We start from the raw sequence: 24409 nt of genomic DNA, 5'->3' as shown, positions 1-24409 counted from the left end.
CTAGACCTTGAGAAAGGCTGAGCTGAGCTACGAAGCACACCTGAAGTGGGGGCTGCGCTGCCCTGGCCGGTGGCATTGCCTTGCTGCATCTTTTCCTGTGTGCGACCTGGGGGTGGTAAAGGGCTGACCCTGTGCTCATAGGATCGTAGTGACGATCAATGAGGTGAGGAGTGAGCTCTTAGGGTCCGCTGCTGTTATGGCTGACGCCCTCCAGACCTGGAAGGTTGGCAGGTTCTCTCACCTTTACCCTGGGTCTGTCTTGAGGAGACCACTCATTCATTTGCCCATGAATTCCTCGTGGAATGACTGTTGCAGTGGGCACTGGTGGCAGCATACACAGATGTGCATTTAGAATGTCAGAAGGTGGGAAGTGGAGGAGCAGGACACAGCTGGGAGGGAGGTCTGGACTGACCGAGGCCCCAGGATGTGAGGAGCAGGCACGTGCTAGCTTGGGGAAGAGTGAGTCAGGCAGAAGTCGCCAGCGCAAAGGCCCGGAGTCGCTGGAGGACAGTGTGGGGAGCAAAGAAGCGAGAAGGCAGCGGGGGTGTCAGGGACCACTCACAGAGCCCCGGCACGTAAGGTGGACGTCAGAGTCCTTACTCTCCCTCCCCTCCCCACTGCCCCCTGTGATTTCAGGCTCCATGGCGAATCCAGGAGATGGCTCCCCCCAGCACCTGGCCCCAGGTGGGCCGGGTAGAATTCCGGGACTATGGCCTGCGCTACCGAGAGGACCTGGACTTTGTTCTCAAGAACATCAACGTCACGATTGATGGTGGAGAGAAGGTGGGTGCACGTTGTCCCCCTGCTCCTTCACAGTCAGGTCCATGAGCTGTCAGGCAGGTGCAACCAGCCACATCACTTCACCCTTAGTCCTGACCCTGTGCCAGGGAGTGGAGAGCCTTTTTTGGAGGGGCTTGTTGGGACTTTGGATATAAAAATCCAAAGTTTTCTTGAAAGATCAGAACATCCAGCCATGCTGGGTCTCCACCCGGCTCCTCATAGACACGACGTGAGCCTCCCAGATCACCCCATCCCTCCTCGCTCAGTGTTGAGCCTCTTGGCTCTCGGTGCCATTCCAGTTAGAGGATTGAGAATAGAAAGATGTTACCATCATGCCAGGGATGGCTCAAGGGACTTGTGAAATTGTCAGAATTTTGGAACGTGCCCCCAGGCCCCAGCTGTTCCTGGAAGACATCCTTGCCCTGAGACCTTTATCTTCTCCTCAGGAATCAGAGCAAGAGTCTTCTGGCCCTTTGCCAGGGGACGAGGCTCGTTTTCGTCTCTGACCATAAGGCTTTGTTAAACCATCCTTACTACGAGTTCAGAATATTCCATTCCTGTGAGATAATTTCACTAACTTGCAAGGAGGGGGGAAGGACAGAGTGGATGACCTTCTCACTGAGACTTTATGTCATCGCACTAGATTGTGGCAGCAGCTGTGGTAGAGCCTGGAGGAAGCTGCCTCTTGCACAGAGTGGTCACTGGTGGGCAGGAGTGCGGACACTGGCCATTAACTAGGGAGCCCAGATCCCTCAACAGAGGAAAAGTGGAGACCAGGTCATATGCATAACCTTGGACCTCAGCAGGGAGGGGGAAGAGAGGAGTGTCCAGGGGGATCAGCCTGAATCTTCGAGCTATTTTAACAGCTTGGAATGGGAAAGTCACCACCAGAGGACTGGGTGACAGGGTGAGGAAGATGCCCAGTTATTGCTTAGTAGTGTCTTAAGTTGAAAATAGTAGGATTTTTTGAAAATCCCTTCTGCCTGATGCCTCTCTTTTGGGAGTGCTCAACCAGTTTATTAAAGAGTTTTGTCTAAGTTTAATTTATAAAAAGAGCTGATCAAGAGAAGGGAGTCATTCTTGACTCTTGGCCAAAACAGTCCCTACAGTGGTGTCACTGGGAAGCTGGTAGGTAGAAGTCATGGTGGAGTTGGGTCGACCAGATGACTGAACTGCTCTGGGGCAGAGACCTGGAATGAGAGCTCTAGGGAGCAGGTGGTAACCGCCAGATTCCAGCATGTGCACCTTATCCTGGGCCCACCCCTTCCGCAGGTTGGTATCGTAGGCCGGACAGGAGCTGGGAAATCCTCCCTGACCCTGGGCTTGTTCAGGATCAAGGAGTCTGCCAAAGGCGAGATTATTATCGACGGCATCAACATCGCCAAGATCGGCCTGCACGACCTCCGCTTCAAGATCACCATCATCCCGCAGGTGGGGACCCGGGGGTGCCTGTGCATTTCCAGGACACACACAAACTCTTACATTGTTGTAATTAATGAAATTCTGCTGTGTTGTTCTCCACTGAATCTCCTTTTAGCACAGAAATGTCAGTGGGGACTAACCAGGTGTCATTCCGTCTCTCCTGCCACCCTGTCGGGCAGCTTCTGGGCGGCTGTGAGACGCTTCCCTGCTGGCTGTAGGTCAGGACGAGCATCTCTGGTCTCCCGAGAGCCAGGCAGGAAACACTTTTCTAGCCTGCTTCCCGGAGGTGGTGATCCCCTAATGTGTTGCCTTTTGGTGTGATTTTTCCCTAAAATTTGTTTTGAGATTCTGCTGGAGGCAGGGCACAGGGAGGAGGCCTCGTACTTTACAGTGAGAGATTGCCCATGCTGGAAGCTTCTCCGCTTGTTTGCCTATTGAACGCCCTGGGGGGAAAAAAATCCTGTGCAAACAAAAACCTCTTAATTTACTTAGCTCAGGGTTTTTCCAGACTTTTTTTTTTTTTTTTTTCCATGACTAACATCTCCAGAAATAGTAATTCTGAGAAACCCCGGAGTCCCATCTTCAGCAGTTCTGGCAAGAATTTCCTTTCTGACGCGTGTCTCACATGATGTGAGCCTCACATGCTGTTTGCTGTCCTCTCTGCACAGGACCCCATTTTGTTTTCGGGTTCCCTCCGCATGAACTTGGACCCGTTCAACCAGTACTCGGACGAGGACGTCTGGACCTCGCTGGAGCTGGCTCACCTGAAAGACTTCGTGTCCACCCTTCCGGATAAGCTGAACCACGAGTGTGCAGAAGGCGGGGAGAACCTGAGGTGGGCATGGGTCGTAGCCCCGGTGGAGCTACCTCCCCTGTATCAGGCCTGGACTCGAGTCCCAGCTCTGCCGCAGACCGGCTGTCTCAGCCTATGAGTCCTGACATCGCCTCCTTGTCTCTTTCTCCCGCTGCAGCGTCGGGCAGCGCCAGCTCGTGTGCCTGGCCCGCGCCCTGCTGAGGAAGACGAAGATCCTGGTGTTGGACGAGGCCACAGCAGCGGTGGACCTGGAAATGGACAACCTCATTCAGTCCGCTATCCGGACACAGTTTGAGAACTGCACGGTCCTCACCATCGCTCACCGGCTCAACACCATCATGGACTACACGAGGTGCTGCCCCTGGCATGGAAGCCCCGGAACTTGGGGTCCATCCTGTTGCCCATTAATGTGGTCATTTGTTCAATACCAGCCTTAGGCCCGGGGACAGCCCCAATTGGTGGAATCTCTCTCTATCCGGGTAGTCCTGGGTTATTTCGACATAGCTCAGTCATCCGCTGGTAGGCACATAGGTGTGGCGTGCCCACTGCGGTCCTGGCCCTGTTGCAGGCCCTGGGGCCTGTCAGACAAGGCACCTGCACAGGGACCATATAATTTAATGGGACCTGGGGGTGTGAGAGATGGAGAGAGACAGTGAACACAACAAGGCTTTGATATGGACTAGAACTAGGGATTGAGGATTGGCCGCAACAGTCCTGGCAGGAGTTAGGGGCCTGGCCCAATGCAGTGACTTGCTTAGGTAGATTCCTGGGGGTATGAGGTGCCAACAGACCCTCCCTTGCCCCTCATATCTGCATCCCTTTACTCCCTTCACAGGGTGATCGTCCTGGACAAAGGAGAAATTCGGGAGTATGGCACCCCCACTGAGCTCCTGCAGCAGAGAGGTCTCTTCTACAGCATGGCCAAAGATGCCGGCTTGGTGTGAGCCCCAGAGCTGGTGCATCTGGTCGGAACTGCAGGGCCAGCACGCCAGCGTCCAGGGATGAGCCAGCACCAGGCCACCCAAACCTCCAGTACAGAAACCAAAACCAAAACCAAACACCAAAACACTCACAACACAGCCACCATCTGGCCCTCTGCCTTGAATTAGCTGCAAGAAGCAGAGAGACACAGAGACGCAGCCCACTCAAAACACCCCCCCCCCGCCTCTGCTGTTCCCACAAGCACACGTGTCCTCGTCCCTGGGGAGGTGTGCCGTGTGCTCGGTGCTCTCTGACCAGGTTACGGCAGCCGACTTCCAGAGGAATTGGTTGCGTAAAATATCCCAGTGACCAAATCCAGCCAACTGCCTCAGATCTCTCCAGCCGAAGCCTTCGAGAGGCTCCCCAGCCCCCATCAGCGCTTCTCCCATCCTTGTCTGACTATCCCCACCCGGAGCTTTATTTCCTCGGGCTGCAGTGTGGAGGTGAGGGGCCTGGTGAAGACCACCCTCCCCCGGGCAGTGTCTGCAGGCTCACGGGCGCGCCTCTTACCAACCACCTGGTCTTCCAGGCGCTCAGACTCTGGGAGCCAGCGTCCCAGCTCCGCCTGCCCCTGCACTGGCTGCCCAGACCAGAGGCAGCTGCTCCCCCGTGCTTCTAATTGATGGGCCTGGGCTGGACCTGTGAAGGGGATTTGGACCGACGCTCAGGAGGGCAGAGCCGCCCTAACGCTGACTTCCCGCCTTGCTCACCTCCTCACCTGCTCCATTCTTCTCCTCGCCTTCCGCCCTCTCCCTTCTGCCCGGTTGCTAGGCTAAGGTTACCCCTCCAGGAGCCTGAATGACAAGCGCTGCTAGTGATTACGAAGCATTCAAAGCCAAAGACGTGGGTGCCTCCCGAGAACGCCCAGCTGGTCCCGGAAAGAACCCTGTGGAGTCTTCTCCTCTTTAAGTTTCGGTTTCTCCCCCTTGGCATCCGGTGCGCTGTCAAGGTGCGGGTGTGGAGAGCTGGACACTGCGTTACTGAGTGTCTTTCAGGACAAGCAAAGAACAAAGAACCCACTCATGAATACCGGTGATTTCTTTTTCTTTCTCGCTTTCTTTTCAAGTACTGCTCTAGGGAGAGAAAGTCTCAAGACTTTGCTTTCTTGGGAGGAAGTTCAGGGCAAAGAGCGGCATTCCAGGGAATCGCCGAGTCGGCAGCGTCTGAGCGTTGGTGGGGTGTTCCTGGAAGAGAACGGGGGTCCGTCAACGGCTGGCCTTAAGGTCTCTTGGTCAGAGAGAAAATGAGACTCTGAAACCAGAGCAGTCACTGCCGCCCGGTGTCACACCTGCTGGGAGTGACCTTGCCGGCGCCAGGGCCCAAGAAGCATCTTCTTTTAGGTGGAAATAATATATTTATTTTTTGTAAGTTATACCATTCTTTCACATTAGATAAACCAAGTTTTTCTTGGGGATCTTTTTGTAATGACTTACACTGGTAACATGAACATTTGCAAATGATTTGCAGTAAAAGAAAAGTTTTATTTCTTTCTAAATGACTGTTCCATTTTCTTCGGGTCATGAGTGAAGGTGCCAGCCCCCTGCCTGTAGTCGGGGCACCCTCTTGTCTGCTTCGGGTCCTTCCTCCTGGCAAGCACAGTGTTGTCAGAAATGGGGCGCCTGGAGGTTAATAATCCAGTGGGAATTAGTGGGGAGCCCTTGTAGCCCACGGACAGGAACCTGGGCTTTGTGCTTAGACAGGCCCAGGCTTGGGTCCTGCCCTTGTCATTTGTGGGCTGTGTGACCGTGAGCAAGTCACTGGGTCTCTGCCTCAGTTGCCGTCTGTCAGCTGCCTTTGGGGTTGTTGTGAACAGTGATGTGTGTGGCACAGATGGATCTGGTCAGGTTCTACCACAATAACAAGTTGGAAATCACACGTGGTCAAAATTCCCCTTGAAAATTCTTTGTATTGTCAGCCTCGGCCGAGCAGCCTGATCTGCGTAGCCATAAACTCCCGGGGGATGAACACGAGGGCAAGTTTCTTGCTGATGTGTTTTTCATGAGGGTTAATGCGCCTCTTCCATGCAATGAATGGACATCCAGACTGTTGTGGGTTATGGTATCTCCTCTCAAGGGCTGGCTTCCCGGTCACCCCAGGAAGGCAGATCTTGGGCAACACACCCCATCGGAAGCACCCCAAGCCAGAAGGGACACGAGTCAGTCCCACAAGTCAGTCCCACTCAGCCCACTGGCCAGAATCACGGTCCCAACTGAGCCACAAAGGAAGCTGGGGTGTAGGGGTGCATAAGGAAGAGAAGAATCTCCCTGTGCCAGTTGATGGTATTTGTAAGCTTGGGGTGGTGGGTAATGAGACCGGCGTGGGGCGTCTGAGTCTGAGTCAGGCGAGTGGATAATGAGGATTGCCTGTACGTGGGGAGCATGTCGTGTATCTGTTGCACTCCGAAACCATGCACTGAGGACCTGCAGAGGGAACATTCCCTCCAACATCGCTGTCCCCTAGTGAAATCGCTGCCTTGCCTTGGGGACCGGGAAGCGGAAGGTTCTGGTGAAGAGCAGCCAGTGAGTCAGCATCACAAGGAGGCCGGGTAGCCTCCACCTCCCTGCCCTCTGCTGTCAACCCACAGCTTCAGCCAACCTCACACTCCACCTGTGCCGCCAAGTCAGGCCCACGGTGACTGTGTCTGTGCAGGAAATGTGTCGACCTCCTGGCCGGTCATTGTTCCCCAAACAGCGTGGTGTTACAGCTACTTACGTGGCCTTTACGTGGGTGAGGTGTTACTAGCCGTCTGCTTCTTCCCCTCTAAGCCCCAACCCCACACAGTCAGGTCTTGACCCAACAGCTTAGTGATCCCATAATAATGGACTTCGGCGGTTCCTTCAAAGTGACCCCCCTGGAGTCGCCAGCCCGGCTCCCTGCCCCCTCTGTCCTCAGCTCCCCTCCAGCCACTCACCCCTCTGCTGTCCTGCCTCAGGGTCCTTGCCCAGAAGCCAACATCACGCGCCCCCACCACCCCCCCACACACACACTGATTCTACAGCGGCAGCTCCAGGAGATTGGAGCTTTATTCTTCTCAGAATGCCACTCTGGAGGGTGGGCACAATGCACACCTTCAAGCACTAGATTCTTCAATCTGGGACCGAGCCCTTCCTTCCAGGTCCTGGGCTAAGGTGTGAAGCCACCAGGTCCTTTGAGAAGCTGAGGTTCTTAAGCCCAGGGTGGCCGTATCCACCTGGCCAGGTGGTGGTGAGGATGGAGACAGGTCACACTAGGCCCGGCCTTCGGGACCCTTCCTATGTGGTAATGCCATTTGCCGATCATTTGCTGTCTGCCCACACCCCATCCACCCTTCCACCCACCCAGTCATTCTCCCACTCTCCCTTCCATGCATCCATCTGTCCATCCATGCATCCCTGCATCTATCCGTCCATCATTCTGTCCACCTGCCCACCCATCCATTCGATCTTGCCGTGGGCATGTATTGAACCCTGCGTGCTGCACATGCTAAGTGCTCGGTGCTGGGGAACATCGTGAGCCACATGCACAGCCTTTGGCTCAAGGAGTGAGCACCTTCCCTCCTTTCTTGAGAGTGGCATTCAGGTCTCGATGGAAAGTGAGAGTTGGCACACGCAGTGCTTGACGTGGGCTCTCAAGTCAGACCGCTGGGGTCAGCAACGCCCCTGCCCCCTGACTCAGTTTCCTCATCTGTGTGAGAGGCCCAGCGACAGTGCCTTTCTCCCCAGGACGGCCTAGTGAGGGGCAAAGTGACAGCACCTCCCTCCTCCCGTGGTGAGGAGCTGACTGTGACAGGAGGTCAGGGGGCCCTTGAGTGTTTGCAGTGACAAGTGGGACGCAGTGGTGCTGACTTGGCCCACTGAGGATCGCACTGGCCAGGGAAGGGCTGTGTGTGGCTGTCCTGGATCTAACGCCGCCTGTGGCCAGCCAGGCCCTGCTGGCAGGAGCCCACGAGGAGGTTGAGGGGCCTGGACCGCCCTGCGGGCTGGTCTCCAAGGGGCCTTGGTGTGCACCCAACACCAAGCTGCTCTCATGGCAACACTCTAGTCCCGTGCAAGTTCTGGTCCACGAGAGGTTCTTGTGTCCTTGGGGTCACCCCAGGGACTTCCAAGCGTCACCACCGCTGCCTTTGCCTGTGGTGGCTCTGCCGGGATGTCAGGTGGCTCAGGACCAGCAGAGGAAAGAAAGGGCTGTCTCTGGCGCCTTCACACATGGACACAGACACACACAAACACACACACGGCCCGCCGCCCTTGTACACACTGCGCACAAGCGGAATGGGAAGTCTGAACGTGACTGGTGGATTCCACCAATGTCAGTACCTGGGCTGTGATATTGCACCGTCATTTTTCAAGATGCGATCGCCGGGGGTGGGGGGCTAGCACACACAGATTGAGGATTATTTCTTCTAACTGCTTGTCAATTTATAAGCACCGCAAAATAAAGCGTAAATCTGTAACAAGTAGACACCATCGTCCTAGCTCCTGTCCCAGGGATTCAGATTTCATGGGTCTGCGGGGGGACCCTGGGTGTGGGCAGGTGTCTGAGGCCCCCAGGGGAGCCCAGTGGGTGGCCAGGACTGAGGGTCACTGTCACTTGGGCTCCAGACAAGCCCTGATCAGCCTGGCCCGGGGCTTGCTGTGTCCTCCTGGGTCAGAGATAAGGGGCGGCTTTCTCTGCTTTCCTCCCAGACTGCAGAGAGGGAGGGGTCCAGCCTCAGCACCACGGTGGCACTGATGCCCCCTGTCACACAGCTCCAGGGCAAGGCCGTCTCCGCAGCTTAGCACAGTGGCAGGAGCAGGGGTGGACAGCCTGGCTCAGACCAGGCCTGACTCCTGTGCCAGCCTATAAAAGAGGCCCTTCCGGGCCAGCAGCTGGGCCGGGCTGCCACTCTCTGCCACCTTCCCTTTGTCCATGACCAGCACCCTGCAGAGGAGAGAGAGGGAAACAGTTCTTAGGACACCAGCCAGTTTGGAGGGCCCAGCATGTCTGCTCGAGGGTGCTCCCCAGAAGTCGGCTTCTCTAGTCCCTGACCCTCCAGCCAGGTTGGCAGCATCTGCCGGGCATGTGCCCTTGGGCTCATGCCTTCTGGGCACCAGTCTTACCACCTGCACAGTGGACCCTTGGTCCATCCCGGTGCTTTTCCAGCTCTAAATCCTGAAGCTTCGTGCATGGGCCTGGGGCTGGCGGGGGTGGAGCTTACCTGGAGCAGCCCATCACTGAGCGCAGGCGGTGGGCGATGAGCAGCACCGTGCACTGGGCGAACCAGCTCCCCAGGGCCGCCTGCATCTGGAGCTCCGTGCCCGGGTCCACGGCGGCCATGGCCTCGTCCAGGATAAGGATCTGGGTCTTCCGGAGGAGGGCCCGTGCCAGGCACAGGAGCTGCCTCTGGCCCACACTGGGAACGAGCAGGCAGTCAGGGGCATGTTTGTCTGCATCGCATCAGGACTTGTGGGGCCTGCCCACAAATGGGTCCCCATAACAGCCTCAGAAGTAGGGGTGCATGCTGGTATGCCCCTAAACAGGGGGTCCCCCCGTCAACAGAGCGGGAAGAATTCCCATCCTGACATTTCTGAGCAGGGTGACTGAATTTTAGACAAGTCATTCAAAGCCTCCAGGCCTCAGTCTCCCCGCCTGTGGGATGGCTATTCCTAGTCTCTGTGTCTAGTCTATGGCCTCCGCCGCGGGCCAGCGCCTCCAGTGCCCGGGCATGGGTAGGTTCCGTTCTCAGCATGAGGCAAGACTGGGGCTGGTCACTGCATCTGAAGTCCTCAGGGGTGGTGAGGCGGAGACCAGGCTTATAGACGCACTCAGCGGAGTGCTTGTCACAGAGTGAGCCCCGTGTCCACGGAGGTGGAGTTTTGTCACCAGATAAATCCAGGAAACGCATTTAGGGTGAGGACACTTGCTATTCAGGGGTGGTGTTGGAGTTTGGAGCTGCTGATAGGATGGGACCGGACCGTTGATTACCTGAACGGGGTGGATAGTCCCATGGGGCAGGCTCCGGGGGGAGCCTGGGCCACACCTGCCTCTCCTCCCTGTACCCCCAGGTCCTGGCTGTGCGGGGCGGGGGGTGGGGGTCCTACCTCAGGTCGCCCCCCTGGTCGGCGCACTCGTACTGCAGCCGGCCGGGCAGCCCGTCCACCAGGGCGCGCAGCCGCACGGTCTCCAGCGCTGCCCAGACAGCGTCGTCCGAGTGCTCCTGAAACATGTCCAGGTTCATCCGCAGGGAGCCGGGGAACAGGATGGGGTCCTGCCCAGGAGGAGAGGGGCAGCGGGTCAGAGCCGGCCGGCCACGCCTCCCCCTCGGCCCGCCCTGCCCCCAGGCCTCACCTGGGGGATGATGGTGATCCTGGAGCGCAGCGTGTGCAGGCCCACGTGGGCGATGGCCACCCCGTCGATCCACACCCCGCCCTCAGCCGCCTCCAGGAGCCGCAGCAGGCCCCCGGCCAGGGAGGACTTCCCGGCCCCTGTCCTGCCAACGATGCCCACCTGCCAGGGAGGGCGAGGCCTGTGCTGACCTGGCCTCCGGCCACAGTCCAGAGAGTTCTTGGGCAACTCTGCAAGATGTTTCCTCTGCGCCCAAGAGCTGCCCATCCATCCGCCGTCCTTCCAGCTCTCCGGGTGTCCGTCCACCTGGCCGCCTTCCCGTGCACCCGCGCCTCTGGCCAGCCAACCCTCTGTGCGTGCGTTCTCGAGCTCCCTCCATGCTGACAGCTCTCTCCCGCCTCCCCAGCTGCACCCCAGCCCTCCTGCCACATCTCCACCTTCACTGGTCCCCTGCCTTCCGCCCACTCCCTTCCCTGCCCTTCCTCCGACCTTCCATGCCCACGTCATCCTGTCCTCGTCCTGTTCTGCTTGTCTCCATCTTCTCCATCCACACACCCCTCCTCCCGCCCCGCGGTCTTCCCGCTGCCTTCGGCCTGTCTGCCGTCCATTCCTCGCCGGAACACACGCGCCGTCCTGCTGGCCACGCTCCTCTCCGTCCTGCCCGTCTTCTCCTCCCAACCTTGCTTCCTCTGCGTCCTATTCAGTCATGCGTCCCCCAGACCACCACCCACCGCCCCCGCCCCAGGCTGCCCCCTCTGACTCCTCCACCCATCCTGCGTCCATCCGTCTCTCCCGACCTCCAGCTTCCACCCCGCTGCCCCCACCCTTTGTCCCGGCTTGTCTCTCTTGCCTGTTGTTGCGCCATCAGCTTCTCACCCTTGGGGGAGGGGTCAGCATTATTTGTTTAATGAACGATGAGACATGAGGGTCGCTCTGCTGAGAGGCACCCTTTAGGCTCCAGGACACAGAATTTAGAGTTCTTGCTCCCAAAGCCTCATCATCTGGTCTTAGAAATAGTAAGACTGAGCAAACCTCATTTTAGCACAGCGTGATGAACACGCACGATCTACGAGCAAGCTCTGGACTGCAGCAGTGGAGCAGGAAAGTGCTACTCTTCAGCTGGTGGGGGAGGGAGGGGGTGCAAGGAGAAAGGTGTCAACTGTACTAGCAGCTTCCTTACAGGGCTGATGTCGGAGGAAAATGCAGAGTAAAGGTGCAAATAAGAATTAAAAGCTATTCATTGTTTCAAGGCGTTTCTGTGATTAACCCAAGTAAACGCAGCACTCTGAGGTCGATATTATTCCCATTTTACAGACGGGAAAACTGAGAGTACGAGTACAGATTTGGGGAAGATGATGAAGTTCAATTTAGGGTGCAGTGGGCCTGAAGACTAGGTAGGACACCAAGGTGGGATGTAGTGGAGGCAGCTGGTGCTTAGGACTCTGGGGTGATTCAGCCCAGCCTGGCTGCGACCCTGAGGTGCTCTGGTGCCCTGTGGCCTGTCCTGCATGTGGGGAAAGTTGTAGGAGAGCCACTCACCTTCTCCCCTGCGTGGATTTCAAAGGACACACCCCTCACAGCCAGCGGGAGCTCAGGGTGGTATCTCAGACCCAAGTCCCGGAACTCGATCCGTCCCCCACGAGGCCAGGGGGGCTGGGCTGCACAGGTGGCCAGCCTCCAGGGTGCCTGGGGCAGGAGGGGGACACTGGGTCAAAGGAACTTTTCTCACAGGCATCTCCCAACATGGTCCATCTCTTTGGGCCTCAGTTACCCGCGTCCACGCTGTAAAATGGGCATTTTCACTGCTGCTTTACAGGGTTGTTTCTGCAATGTCCCGTCACTCACTGTTCTATTTCTATACTGTTGCTATTGTGTGGCTGCAACATGCTGCGGCATTGCTGTTTCTCACCTTCCCGTCACTCAGAGCACCCCGCCTTTCCCAAGCCAAGGAACCAGGCAGCGTTTGACCTTGCTCCAGACCCCACACTCTTAGCCATCGAGTTCCTGGCTGTGACTCTGGCCTATAGTGGAGGGGGCCACCAAAGCCCATGTGGACCCTGGCCCCCTGCCTCTGCTGAGTCTCAGATGGGGCCCGCCCTGCCCCCACCTCCCGCCCATCACCTCCTTGGGTGTGCGGGTGTAGTCGTTCATCCGCTCCACGGACACGATGTTGCTCTCCAGGTCGGTCCAGCTGCGAACAACCCACTGCAGCGTCTGGGTCACCTGGCAAAGCAGCAGACTCAGCGAGGCCACCCGTAGGTGTGCATTGGCCCAGGCCCGTGTGCCAGTGGCCCAGAGCCCAGGCAGGGGGATCGGGAGTACCTGGAGAGCAGCGGAGACGGAGAAGCCCACGAGGCCCGCGCTGAGGTGAGCCTTGCTCAGCACAGAGCACACGGCAGCCGCGAACACCAGCCCATTCCCCAGCAGCTCCAGGTTGGCAGCGAGCCACCTTTGAGGCGAGGCAGGGAATAGTGGGATCAGCATGGGGGTCCTCATTGGAGGAACCCACTTCTACGGGTACAAGGAAAGGGCTTCGTGCCAGCTCCAGTGCCCTGGGGAGTCCCCGCGGTGGTGTCCATACCCAGACCCCACATAAGCTTGGCGGATGGGGGAGGCTGACGATGTCCTGTTTCAACAGTGCCCGGCGCCGAGACTGGCATACAACAGGTGCTCGAGTAAAGCTTCCCTCTAACTGTCCATTTTCTGTCTCCGGGCTGTATCAAGTTGTGTGCCCTTGTGTTTTCTCTGCCAGAACCCAATCTCTGTCTTCACTTGACCAACAGCTTCACTTCATGCACATCATCTCGACTATCACCTCCGCCAAGAGCCAGATTGCGCTTCCCTTTTCTCCCTTATGCATCACAGCTAACTTCCTTCACAGCGGGTATCACTGTTTATAATTGAACTATTTTATCAGTTCTTGACCACCCGTCTCCACACTAGATCATGGGTCCCATGAGGCTGGCAACTTGTCTCATTCATGGCTCAGTTCCAGCACATAGCGCGGGACTCAGCACATAGTAGGTGCTCAACACGCAGATGTTAAATGGATGAATAAGGACACATCCTTTCTACTGGAGTCCTACTCTATCATTTATTCAATCACTCATTCAACAGATACTTATGGAGCACCTACTGTGTGCTGTGCATGTTTGAGGTGCCGGAGACAAAGTCATGAACCAAACATAAAAATTACTGTCTTCAGAAAGCTCTGGGCTTTTTTTTTTTTTTTTTTAGCTCTGGGCTTTATTACATATAACATCCACTCTTTCAAATAACCCCACCATGTGGGGCAGGGGATTGTCAAATTCATTCATTATCTTGACTGATTCTAGAAAGCATGCACCCTTTCCAAGAAGTAGTGCTTGTTAAAGAACCAATTAACTAATAAACAAAGACGCACACAGGTCTTTGTTTAATTGTTAATGGATTAATAAATAAATTAATCCATGCACAAGTCTCAGAAAAGTGCTGGGCATGGAGTCAGCACAGTATAAGCATTCATTCTGAGTGATTTATTTAGTTCTCATAACCACTCCATAACTGCAATCCTATTTTGACAAATGAGATTTCGCGAGGTTGTGTAACTTGCCTGAGACCACCCAGCTAGTAAGTTGCAGAGCTGGGATCTAAACCCCTGTCTTTTGGTGCTGAGAGTTTGTGTCTTATTGTTGCTTAGTACAGAAAGGAGGCTAAGGATGCTTTTATAGCTGCTTTATCACCAAGGCAACAGAGGCCCATGTCGCTGTTGAGGCTTTTGCTGACATCTTTACCTCCTGCTCACCTGTTGCTGGGAACCCCTCAAGCCAGGTTCCATCTACTCATAGTGGGAGCCAACTACACCTCTGGGGAGTAGCCTCATCTTCGTTCCAACTTGCTGTGTTACCTTGGGCAGGTCACGACCTCTCTGGCCACACTGTAGGACCTTAGCTCATTCTCTGGGGACACAGATGGAATACAGGTCTTGTCTGCCCCCAGACGCTCCCTACCTGTCAGCCACCAGCCGAGGGAAACTGACCCTCTGGCTTTCATCCACGTGTGCGTCATTCTGAGCCACGAAGGGACCCTGGGCCCGGAAGGCCCTGACCACTGGTCCACCCTGGAACGTCTCAGCCACGTGGGAACATACAAACGAGTGCCTGTCGGACTCCAGGCGTCTGAGCTGGCACGAACTGGCTACATACAGGCTCTGGGTGTGACAAGGCGGGAGGGAGAAATCATAGATACAGAGAGGTAGTTTGGGGAACTTAGGCAGCCCAAAGTTTAGGCTTTCTGACTAGACTCTATTACCAGCTTGTTGTATGACATCCAGCTGCTCCCCTTTCTGGGGCCCCAAAACCTGTAATGCCCCACCCCAGAATCACTGAATTAGAATCTCTGAAGGTGTTGCCTTGGCCTTAGCATTAAAAAGAGTCTTTGGGGTGATCTAGTACAACCAGGACAGAGGGACCACCCGCCCAGTGACAATGTCTCAATTCTCAGCTCAGAGGCCAGTTGCTTCCCTTGTGGACAGTCACTGTGTGAACAAAGCCACCAACGGTGAGGGAGGCAGTTGGTCATGTCAAATTTGTTTGTTTACCTTGAGGGTTCCATGCCAGTGCTGGGGCCATAATGATGCACAAATAATAAGTGTTGCTTCTTGGTGGCAGGTAGCAAGGTGTGCACACCTGGCAGGCAGGGGTAACTTGCATTTATTTGCTCAGTACCCCCTGGCTGCAGGTGAGGCTCTTTACAAGTAGTATCTCGGTACAGCTGACCTTGGACACACGGGTTTGAATTGCGTGGCTCCGCTTACATGTGAACTTTTTCTATCCATAGGTTCCAAATCCGTAGATTCAACCAATTGCGGATACTGGTTGGCTGAGTCCTGGGATGTGGAACCTACATTCAGGGGGACTGACTGTAAGTCAGCTATGATTGTCAACTACGTGGGGTCCTGACTGTGCTGTTCAAGGGCCTGCTGTAATGGTGAGGTGGGCTTCAGTGTCAATCGCAGTGGACAGAGGGATTAAGCAGTTGGTCCAAATCCCTATGGGGTCTGGGTTCAAAGCCACCTCTGCCTGACTCCAAAGCTTTCAACAGGTTAGCCCCTTCCCAAGTCCAGACCCTCCCAAGTCCAGACCCTCCCAAATCCAGACCCTCCCAAGTCCAGACCCTCCCAAGTCCAGGCCCTCCCAAGTCCAGACCCTCCCAAATCCAGACCCTCCCAAATCAAAGTGGTACAGGAGACCTGGGATAGTTGTAGGGGATGGTGGTGACTGTGGTTTTTCTCTACTTTGTTTCTGATTTCCAGGTGGTGTTGTCAATCATGGCACCTGATCGTGAAGGTGATCCCATGGGGGTGATCCCATGGGAGTGATCTTGTAGGAGCGATCCCATAATGCAAATGCAGGCTGACCAGTCAGAGGATACTATCTCTTTGGTCATGGTGATTAACTCAGGGATGAAAATGCCCGGAAAGGTCTAGCATCTTCTGTGGGACTCACACATGAACAGTGAGCCTGGGACAGAGTTCTTTATGTTGTGATTGCTAAGTGAGGGGGAGGGTTCCTAGAATTACAGGGTTGCCAGGGGCCATCTGACCTGCCGCCCTTGGAAAGAGGATGTGAGTAAAATTAGCCCAAGCAGAACTAAGCGGTTGGTTCTCCAACATTAGCATGCATGAAATGAGCCAGAGGGTTTGTTTAAACCCAGACTGCTGGGCCCTGCCTCCCCAGTGTGTCAGCAAGTTTGGGACGGGGCCCGGGAATAGGCATTTCTAACACGCTTCCAGGTGATACTGATGCTGCTGGTCCAGGGACCACACTTTGAGAACCACTGAGCGAAGCTATGGAGCATGACAGTGTCCTGGAGAGCCCACTGCTCCCTGGAAATGTAAGCCACTCATTTTGTTCTCTTGTTTAAGCTAGTTTAAGTGGACCTCTGGCTCAGGCAACTGATAGCGTCTACACTAATTGACAGTCTTGGAGACTGGACAATGTCTTCTTGGTTCCCAGGACATGGGAGAAGAGGAAGCCAGGTTCGTAGTCACAGGGCAAACTTGAGATATTAAGAAACTTGATGTGACTGTTTGGGAGACAGAGATGAGTGTGTGGGTGTCAGACACAAGCTGTCGTATCTCTGTCTCTGGGGACTTTTCTGGAAACAGGGGGCTGGCTGAGGTGATCTCGCCTGGCCCCAGGAGCCTCCCTGACCCCTCCCTACCTGAAATCCAGCGTAGAGGAGCAGCAGTGGCAGGAGGGCCACCACGGCCAGCGGGGTGGCTACTGTCACCACCAGGCTAACCTCCAGGAGCCCAAAGGCATAAATCAGCAAGGACCGGAGCTTGTCTGGGATGTCCACGTCCACCGTGTCTGTCTCCTTGGAGAAGCGGTTCAGCAGGTTTCCCACAGGTGTCCGTTCAAAGAATCCAAGGGGAGACCGTGCCACATTCCACAGGAGTCTCTGGAAGAGCAGGCGGGATGCCCGGACCCCCCCGAGGAGCACCATGGCCATGGAAGCAAACAGCCCGATGGCTGGGGAGAGAGGGGGTGTCAGCACGTGGCTGGACATCCTCAGGAGCCTCCCTATGGAGCTTTGGGTAGGGATCCCCCATCACCTTTTTATTCCCCCCACCATGATGAATGTCTTATGATCTGGCCACCCGATTATCCCTTGATGGGACCACCTTGCAGTGGGGTGAAGTGCCCCCCCCCAGTTCACATCCATCTGGAACCTCAGAATATAACCTTATTTGGAAATGAGACTTTGCAGATATTAGTAGTGAAAGATCTTGAGCTGAACTCATCCTGGACTTAGGATAAGCTGTGCCCTTATAAGAAGAGACAGAGAGAGAAGAAGATGATAGGAAGACAGAGGCAGAGATTGTGCAAGTCAAGGAAGGTCAAGGGTCCCTGCTGGAATCCAAGAGGATTCTTCCTCTTGGCAGAGTCACCAAGAGACACCAATCCCTTGATTTTGAACTTCAGTCTTCAGAACAGCAAAAGAATGAATTTCTGTTGTTTAAAGCTACTAAGTTTGTGGTAATTTGTTTCATGGGAGCTCGAGGAAGTGAGTATGAACACTTCCCTCCCATCTATGCTTGGAAAGCGGCTAACTTCACTCCCTGGCTCGGGAGCAGGGTGAAGCAAGTTTCAACCTAGCTGATTCAGACCACTGCAAAAGGTTCGGGAATGAACATGTGACCCACTGTGGGCCAATGAGAGTGAGACCTGGGACTTTGTTAGGACTTTGGGAAAGAGGAGCTTGTTTTTTTGAGGTGACCAAGCTGGAGCTCTGAGGGGAGAAACGTGGCTGGACAGGAAATTAACACCAAGTAAGGAAACAAAACCATTCCTTCAGCCTTGTTTGGACACCTGGATCCAGCCACACCTGAAGCTAGTTAACTGCGAATTCCAAGCCCATGAACCAATGAATTTTTTGTTACTTAAATTAGTTTGAGCTATATAGTTACATAGTATCTTATAGATATACAGTTAGTAGCTATGCTATTTTTAAGAAAAATCATCAGAAATAAAGACAGGCCTTACAAAATGATAAAGAAAAAATAACGATCCTTAATAGCTATGTGCCTAAAAACAGAGCATCAAAATATACAAGGTGCAAACTGATAGGACTGAAGGAGAAAGGGCTGAATCCAGGATGTTTTTTGCACTGCTGTTGAGGGAGGACACAGATGGGTGGGCAGGGACTCTGAGCCCCACTTGGTGGGGGCCAGTAGAAAGCTTGGTGAGGGTTACCTTGGAGAGAGCCCAGGAGCCCGAAAACCCAGCCCCGCAGGGCTGCCTGCGCCTGCCGTCCAGCTATGACGGGGTCATCCGCCCACAGGCTCAGCCAGTAGCCACGGCAGAAGGAGGCCACTTGCTGGCAGAAGAAGAGGAAGAGTGCGTAGAGGCAGAGTGGAGTGCCCACAGCCCGCAGGTAGGTCAGGTACATGGCGGCTTTCACCTGTAGCACATGGAGGGGGGCAGAAGGAGCGCCCCAGGGGAAAGAAAGGGCAAGACCAGGTGAGGGTTCCTAAACATGCCAGTGGGGCAGAAGGTACATCGGCATGCAGACTTCAAGGGTCCTCTCTCACTCTGTCACCTGGAGCACTATCTCCCCTCCAGACCTCACCTGGGCAGGACCCCCTTCTGTTATAGCACCCCCAGAGGGCCTATGGGAGTTTTAAAAGTGACAGACTGTGGCACTGACTTCGCAGTGATTTATTGAACACATACTATGGGACAGGCATGCGTCTCTCGTCCCACAATAAATTCTATTTTACAGAAAAGAAAACTGAGGCCAAGAGATGCTAAGCCACTTGCTTATGGGCCAGCTCCTAAAAAATCTGAAGTTCTTTGAAACCACAATCTGACCCCATCTACCATGGCTTTCTTATGCTCTTAAAAGAAATTCCAAACTTCTTGTCCACTGCTCTGACCTTACCTCCTCTTCGCCTTCTGCCAGCCTCATCGGATCCCTTTCTCTGGAACTCTAAGTTCTTTCCTGCCCCAGACCCTTTGCACCTGCTGTTCCTTCTTCCCAGAATGCCTTCTCCTTGCTTTTCACAGAGCTGCTTCCTTCACATCCTTCAGTTAAATATCAGTCCTCAGAGCATCCTCTGAGACAGAACAAGCAGCAGAATAAGCATCTAAGTGGCCCCTGACTATTGATTAATCTCCAGCTCAATGTCTCTCATTATTTCTTTATAACATTTAGCACTATCAATATTACCTTGCTGATTATTCTAGTTGCTGACTGTCTTCCCCCACTAGGTGCAGGGACTTTCCACCAGGGCAACCTTGCCTGGCACATAGTGGCAGTTCTGTAAATGTTTTCTGGGTCGATATGCAGGTGGATTGTAGGTAAATGGGTGGATGGATGAAGAAACAAATGGGTCTGTGGGGGCAGGGGTGGATAAATGGATGGATGGATGCATGGGTAAAAAACTGGGTGAGCGGTTGGGTGGATTATTGGGTGAGTAGGATGGATGGGGTGGGCATGTGAATGGGTGGGAAAGTGATGGATAGAGGAGTGAATAGGTAGGTGAATGGATGACCAAAGCAGCATAGATGATAGAAATAGTTTAAGCTTCAGATTTGGGTGGGCTTAGATTTGAGTCCTAGTCTAGTTGCTTACTAGCTCTGAGAATACAGATAAGTCTCTAAACTCTTTAAGACCTCAGTTTCATCATCTCTAAATGGACCTAGCATCAGTATTTTTTTTTTTTATAAATGTAACTGTGATCATTAGGAAGTGAAATGTCTAGAATCTTACTGGGTACATAGTAGATGCTCAATAAAATGAGTCCCCCTCTCCCTGAATTCTGCATCTGGTGGGAGATCTTGAGCCCCCTGGACAACAACAGCAGCAGATACAGAGTGAGCAATTGGTGGTTACCCTGCCATACTGCACGCTGTCCTCTCCTGTCGTCTGCCCTGCTCCCTTGGGGTCACCTAGGAGAACCCTTGTCTGGGTCTCTGAAGTGGTGCTGTCCTTCTCAGGGACTAACTTCATGGACCTGTCATTTAGAGGAAATGAAGACATATCAGTGTCCCTTCCCTGTGGGGTATGTGTGCCCAACCCTCAAGGTTGCTGCTGACCTCTGGGGTCACATTCTCCAGCCATTCATTCATTTGTTCACTCATTCATTCATTAGTTTGACTTGCTGAGCACCAACTAGGTGCCTCCCTCTGTGGTACCCATGTAAACACCATCTATTATCCCAACATGGAGCAAGCTTTCTTCCAAGGCCATTTCACAAAACTGGCCATCTGGGGACTTCATCATTTTGGTCATTTGATTGTCAGTTGGTGAATTATTGCATAGCCGAGCACCAGGGTGGGTATTCAGCAGGTGCTCAGTTGAGTAGTTTTGGCCACACCCGACCTGCCTGTGATGCAGCGGGTCTCAGGGCAGCCCTGATACAGCTTAGCCTGGTCACGCCCCAAGCTCAGTGCCACAGTGAACTCACCCCTCAGGTCCACTCACGGACCTCCTGCTTCCAGTGGAGACTCCTGGGTCCTCGGCATCAGTTGTGGCTTCCGTTTCTGCAAGGTTGGGGGAATCCTTTCACACACTGGGGGTCAGGTGCCTGCTTTGACACCCACCTGCTATACAGACTTTACTTGCCTGAACATTCTTTTCCTCTGATCTGGCTCCTACACCCTATCTCAACCTTCCCTTTTCCTAGAGCCTTAGTCATTCATTCATTCATTCACTCAGCAAATATAATGGAGCACCTGCTATGAAACTGGGTTTGGAAAACATCAACAAGCACTTTACAAAGTCAAACTGCAGCAGCCCCCCTGGCAGTCTTGCATAATCAGTTCTTTGTACTGGAATGTTCATTTCCAGAGACCTCCTAATCTTGTGTCATGTCCCCCAGGAGGGACCTCCCCCACTGACTTCCCCAGGCTGGGTGAGCCTCATCTTCAAGTTCCATGATGGTGACCCTGAATCGATACTCAGAGCTCTATCCAGAGGGGCCAGTGTTCACTGATGCTTTCAGAAGACGCAGAGCCTGCGTCTTTACTGCTCTTTGCTGCTGTTTGCTCATCTTTACTGCTGTTTGCTCATCTATAAAATGGTAGCAATAATTGCACGCCTCTCACGGGGGCTGTGTCGGTCAAATGAAACAGCGCGTGTTTCTAGAAGCACTTTGCACAGCCCCTGGATCATAAATGGTACCACTGGTGCTTATTAGGGACATGGGTGGCCTCTCAGAAGAGCTGTCTGCTTGCCTGGGTTCTACCATGGGGGAGGGGTGTCACCCTTGCTGCAGCCATATTAGGGGGCCCATGCAATCTTCTCCCCAGGGTGGCAGGAATCACAGAGAAGCAGCCAAGCCTCGCCCCAGTACCTCCTTCTCCTCCATCTGGCCGTCTGCCTCGATCCAAAAGGCCTACCAGGACCCCGTTCCTGTGCAGAAGCTCCTGGTAGGAACCCATCTCTGCGACAGCCCCATCTTCCAGCACCACAATCCAATCAGCCTGGGGCAGGACGTGGAGTGTGTGGGTCACCAGGATCCGTGTCTGGGCAGGGAAGGTGTGGGAATTACTCTCATGTGCTTGATCAGTCTTCTAGTACTAGGGGATAGGGGCAGTGTCTCTGGGTTCAGAGTGGAGAGAGCACCCCTTCTTGTGCTCCCACCCTTGGTCTTGAAAACAGCATGTTCCAGAGAGAAAGAGAGGGGCTCCTGGTCTCAAAACAAAGAGACACAGAGTTCACCTGGCCCTGGCCCAGGATCCGAGGCAGAGCTTGAACCATAGACCCATAAGCAAGAAGTCACTGCTGTCGTGGGCCACTGAGATTCAGGGGCTGTTTGTTACATAGCATTGCCACAGCAAAAGCTGACCATTGCAAAGAGGAAAATCCCACTCGAGGAGGGCAGTGGTGGGATAGACGTGGGTTAGGACTGGACCAGAAGGGCTTTCTCTGCCTTGGGCTTGGAACCCCCAACCCCTCTGCCCAAACTTACGGTTCCCTGGAGCAGCCCGCTGGGCCCGATGACCTGGTTGAAGACCTGCTGGCTGACATGGGCATCCAGGGACGCCAGGGGGTCATCCAATAGGTACACAGCAGCCTTCCGGTACACGGCCCGGGCCAGACTTAGCCTCTGCTTCTGGCCCCCGGAGAGGTTCATGCCCTGTGGCCATGAGAGGGGGACCTGAGTCTCTATTGCTTGGAGAGGCCAATGTGACAGAGGGAGGTGCCAGCCTCCAGGGCCACCTCCCTGCTTTACTCCCAAGTCAACATCCCCTGCAGCCTCCACCTAGGACTGCCTCTCCCCTTGCCAGCCTGTAGTCTGTGCCTTCCGTGCCTTTTGCACTCACCCTGGCACGTGACTTCTCCACTGATACCACCTTCCTCAAGGATACCAATTACTTCCCTGCTACCGAATCCAGCGGGAGCTCTTTAGTCTTTATTTTCATTCATTCATTTGGCCCATTCCTATTTACTGCAGGGTGACTATATACCTGGCCGGCAGTGTTCTAGGCTCCGGGGACACGCAATGAACAAACACAGCCCCCGCTGTCATGGGTCTGTCATTCTAATGAGGGTAGGGTGGGAGGCGGACAGCCAATCAGCAAACAAATGAACTTTCCACCTATCAATGGTGCTTTATGCCATAAGTTTCATAAAGCAGGGGGGCGGTGGGGAGAGTACAGCCATGATCAGGGTGGCTGTGTTATGCCCAGTGGTCAGGAAAGGTCCCTCTGAGAGGGTGACATTTGACTCGAGATCTGGCAGAGTGAGGGCTGAGCCATGTGGACTCGGGGGAAGAGCTTTCCAAGCAGGGGGAGGAGCAGATGTAAAAGGCCCTGAGGTAGGAGCGTGGCTGGGGTGTTCAAGGAAGATCCATGTGGCTGGAGTGAAGCAGGAAAGGGGAGCAGGATGGTGATGTGGTCAGAGAGATACTGGGACCACATTTCAGGGGGCCTGTCTGTGATGGTCAAGACTTTGGCTTTGACTTTGAGGGCAATAGGAGACCCTGGTGGGTTCCGAATGGAGGAAGGACATGACCTGAACTATGTATGAACAGAATCAGTTTAGCTGCTGTGCTGGGATGAGCGCATCAGGGGCAGGGACAAGGAGGCCAGCCGGGGCCACTGCAGCAATGTCGGCAAGAGGTGATGAGGCCAGAACATTATTCGGAATATGCCTTGAAGGTGGACCCAAAAGAATTTGCTGATGGATTATGTGTGGGTATATGAAAGAGAGCAATCAAGAATGACACCACGAGTTTGGACGTGAGCTCTGAAGGATGGAGCCTCCATCACCAGGGGTGGGATGACAATGGGAGGAGGGGGTCCAGAGAGCACATGAGGCAGTGGGCACCCCCTTCCTTCGGAAACACTCTTCCCTTGGCCACCATAACACCTCATCTTCCACCCTGGGTGCCCCTCTTTATTTTTAAAAAATTTTTTAAATTAAAAAAAAGGTTTATTTATTTATGCACACAAGAACTGGGGTATAAGCCAGAGGTGTGGGGTGGGGAGTGAAAGGATTCTCCAGAGAGAGGGGGGAGCAGAACAGGCAGACTGACTGAAACACACTGCTGAGGGGAGCAGTGGCTGAGACAGGAGAGGGCTGCCGTGCCATGTGGGTCAGCTCCCTGGCCAGGGATCGAACTTGTGCTGCAGTGACTACAACACTGTCTTTAACCCCTGTGCCACCAAAATGGCGCCCTGGCGCCCCTCTTTATTACTCTTTTTGGCTCTGCTCACACAAGGGCACCTCCAAACCCTCTCCTGGCCTTCTCCCCTTCTTGCCAGAAAAATCTCACTCGTTTCCTTAACTTTAACTCCCAGTTTTCCATTCTCAGTTGCCTCATCCAGGGCTCACTCTTCGTGTAAAGGGCAGAGAGTAACTATGTTCAACTCTGGGGGTCCCTGGTCCCCATCACCACTGCTCATCTCTGCCCTTGTCATGCAAAACCAGCCTTGGACCACGGGTGAAGGGATGTGCATGGTCATGTCTCAGTAAAACTTTATTTGCAAAAACAGAAGGTGAGCTGACTTGTGGGTCATAGTTAGCTGCTCCCTGCCCAATCCCTAGTTCCAGACTTACGTATCCTGGGTTGTTTTGTTTTTTTTTTTTTGACATCTCTACCCAGAACCCTTTAATGAGGCCCAGAGGGAGGAAGCAATTTGACTTATGTCACCCAGAAAGGCAGGGAGGGTAGGGCAGGCGCCCAGGTCTCCTTATTCCAACTGTTGGAGAGCCCTCACCAATCCCTCCATGTCTCTCTGACTCCCTTTGTCTGTTTCCAACCATTCACACATTAATATCTAACTGTTGAGCATCTACTGTATGCTTGGTCCTGAGCTGGGCCCTTTCTCTCCCCCATTCTCTACTCCCCCCTCCCTCCAGATGCAATGCTTCCCTGTCCCAAGAAGATCCTGAGAACCTCACCTGCTCCCCAATTTGGGTGTGGACTCCTGCAGGGAAGCTGCTCACATCTGGCCACAGAGCACAGGCCTCCAGGACTCTCTCCAGCCACGGTGGGTCCAGCTCCTGCCTGAAGCACACATTCTCCACCACGGATGTGTTTTGCACCCAGGCCTCCTGGGGCACATAGGCCACGGGACCCTAAAACACAACCCGCTTTGGCCATCAAGAGGC

The 24409-nt window shown here is 54.3% G+C and overlaps 2 protein-coding genes across 5 annotated transcripts in view; one reads left to right on the top strand and one right to left on the bottom strand.

The window, feature by feature from the left end:
• Positions 1-3960, top strand: part of ABCC1 (ATP binding cassette subfamily C member 1 (ABCC1 blood group)) — a gene marked incomplete at both ends in the record, with an annotated part of 103022 nt that extends 99062 nt beyond the window's left edge. For all 4 annotated transcript variants that reach the window (XM_084248919.1, XM_084248918.1, XM_084248917.1 and 1 more), the window contains 5 exons: positions 637-783; positions 2053-2211; positions 2871-3037; positions 3174-3368; positions 3852-3960. In XM_084248919.1, the coding sequence (XP_084105045.1) occupies positions 637-783; positions 2053-2211; positions 2871-3037; positions 3174-3368; positions 3852-3960 (777 nt within the window). The remainder of the gene's footprint in view (positions 1-636; positions 784-2052; positions 2212-2870; positions 3038-3173; positions 3369-3851) is intronic.
• A 4827-nt stretch (positions 3961-8787) lies between these two features.
• The window catches only part of ABCC6 (ATP binding cassette subfamily C member 6), a gene marked incomplete at both ends in the record, with an annotated part of 36904 nt that continues 21282 nt past the window's right edge, over positions 8788-24409 (bottom strand). Inside the window, 14 exons of the mRNA XM_084251055.1 lie at positions 8788-8896; positions 9174-9368; positions 10057-10223; positions 10304-10462; positions 11840-11986; positions 12422-12523; positions 12623-12749; positions 14290-14489; positions 16505-16815; positions 18040-18247; positions 19682-19843; positions 21115-21315; positions 21762-21929; positions 24200-24376. Coding sequence (XP_084107181.1) covers positions 8788-8896; positions 9174-9368; positions 10057-10223; positions 10304-10462; positions 11840-11986; positions 12422-12523; positions 12623-12749; positions 14290-14489; positions 16505-16815; positions 18040-18247; positions 19682-19843; positions 21115-21315; positions 21762-21929; positions 24200-24376 — 2433 coding nt within the window. The remainder of the gene's footprint in view (positions 8897-9173; positions 9369-10056; positions 10224-10303; positions 10463-11839; positions 11987-12421; positions 12524-12622; positions 12750-14289; positions 14490-16504; positions 16816-18039; positions 18248-19681; positions 19844-21114; positions 21316-21761; positions 21930-24199; positions 24377-24409) is intronic.

Source organism: Talpa europaea (assembly GCF_964194135.1).
Source record: "Talpa europaea genome assembly, chromosome: 12".
In the NCBI taxonomy this organism is placed as follows: domain Eukaryota; kingdom Metazoa; phylum Chordata; class Mammalia; order Eulipotyphla; family Talpidae; genus Talpa; species Talpa europaea.
This window is presented reverse-complemented; position numbering and strand designations above follow the sequence as displayed.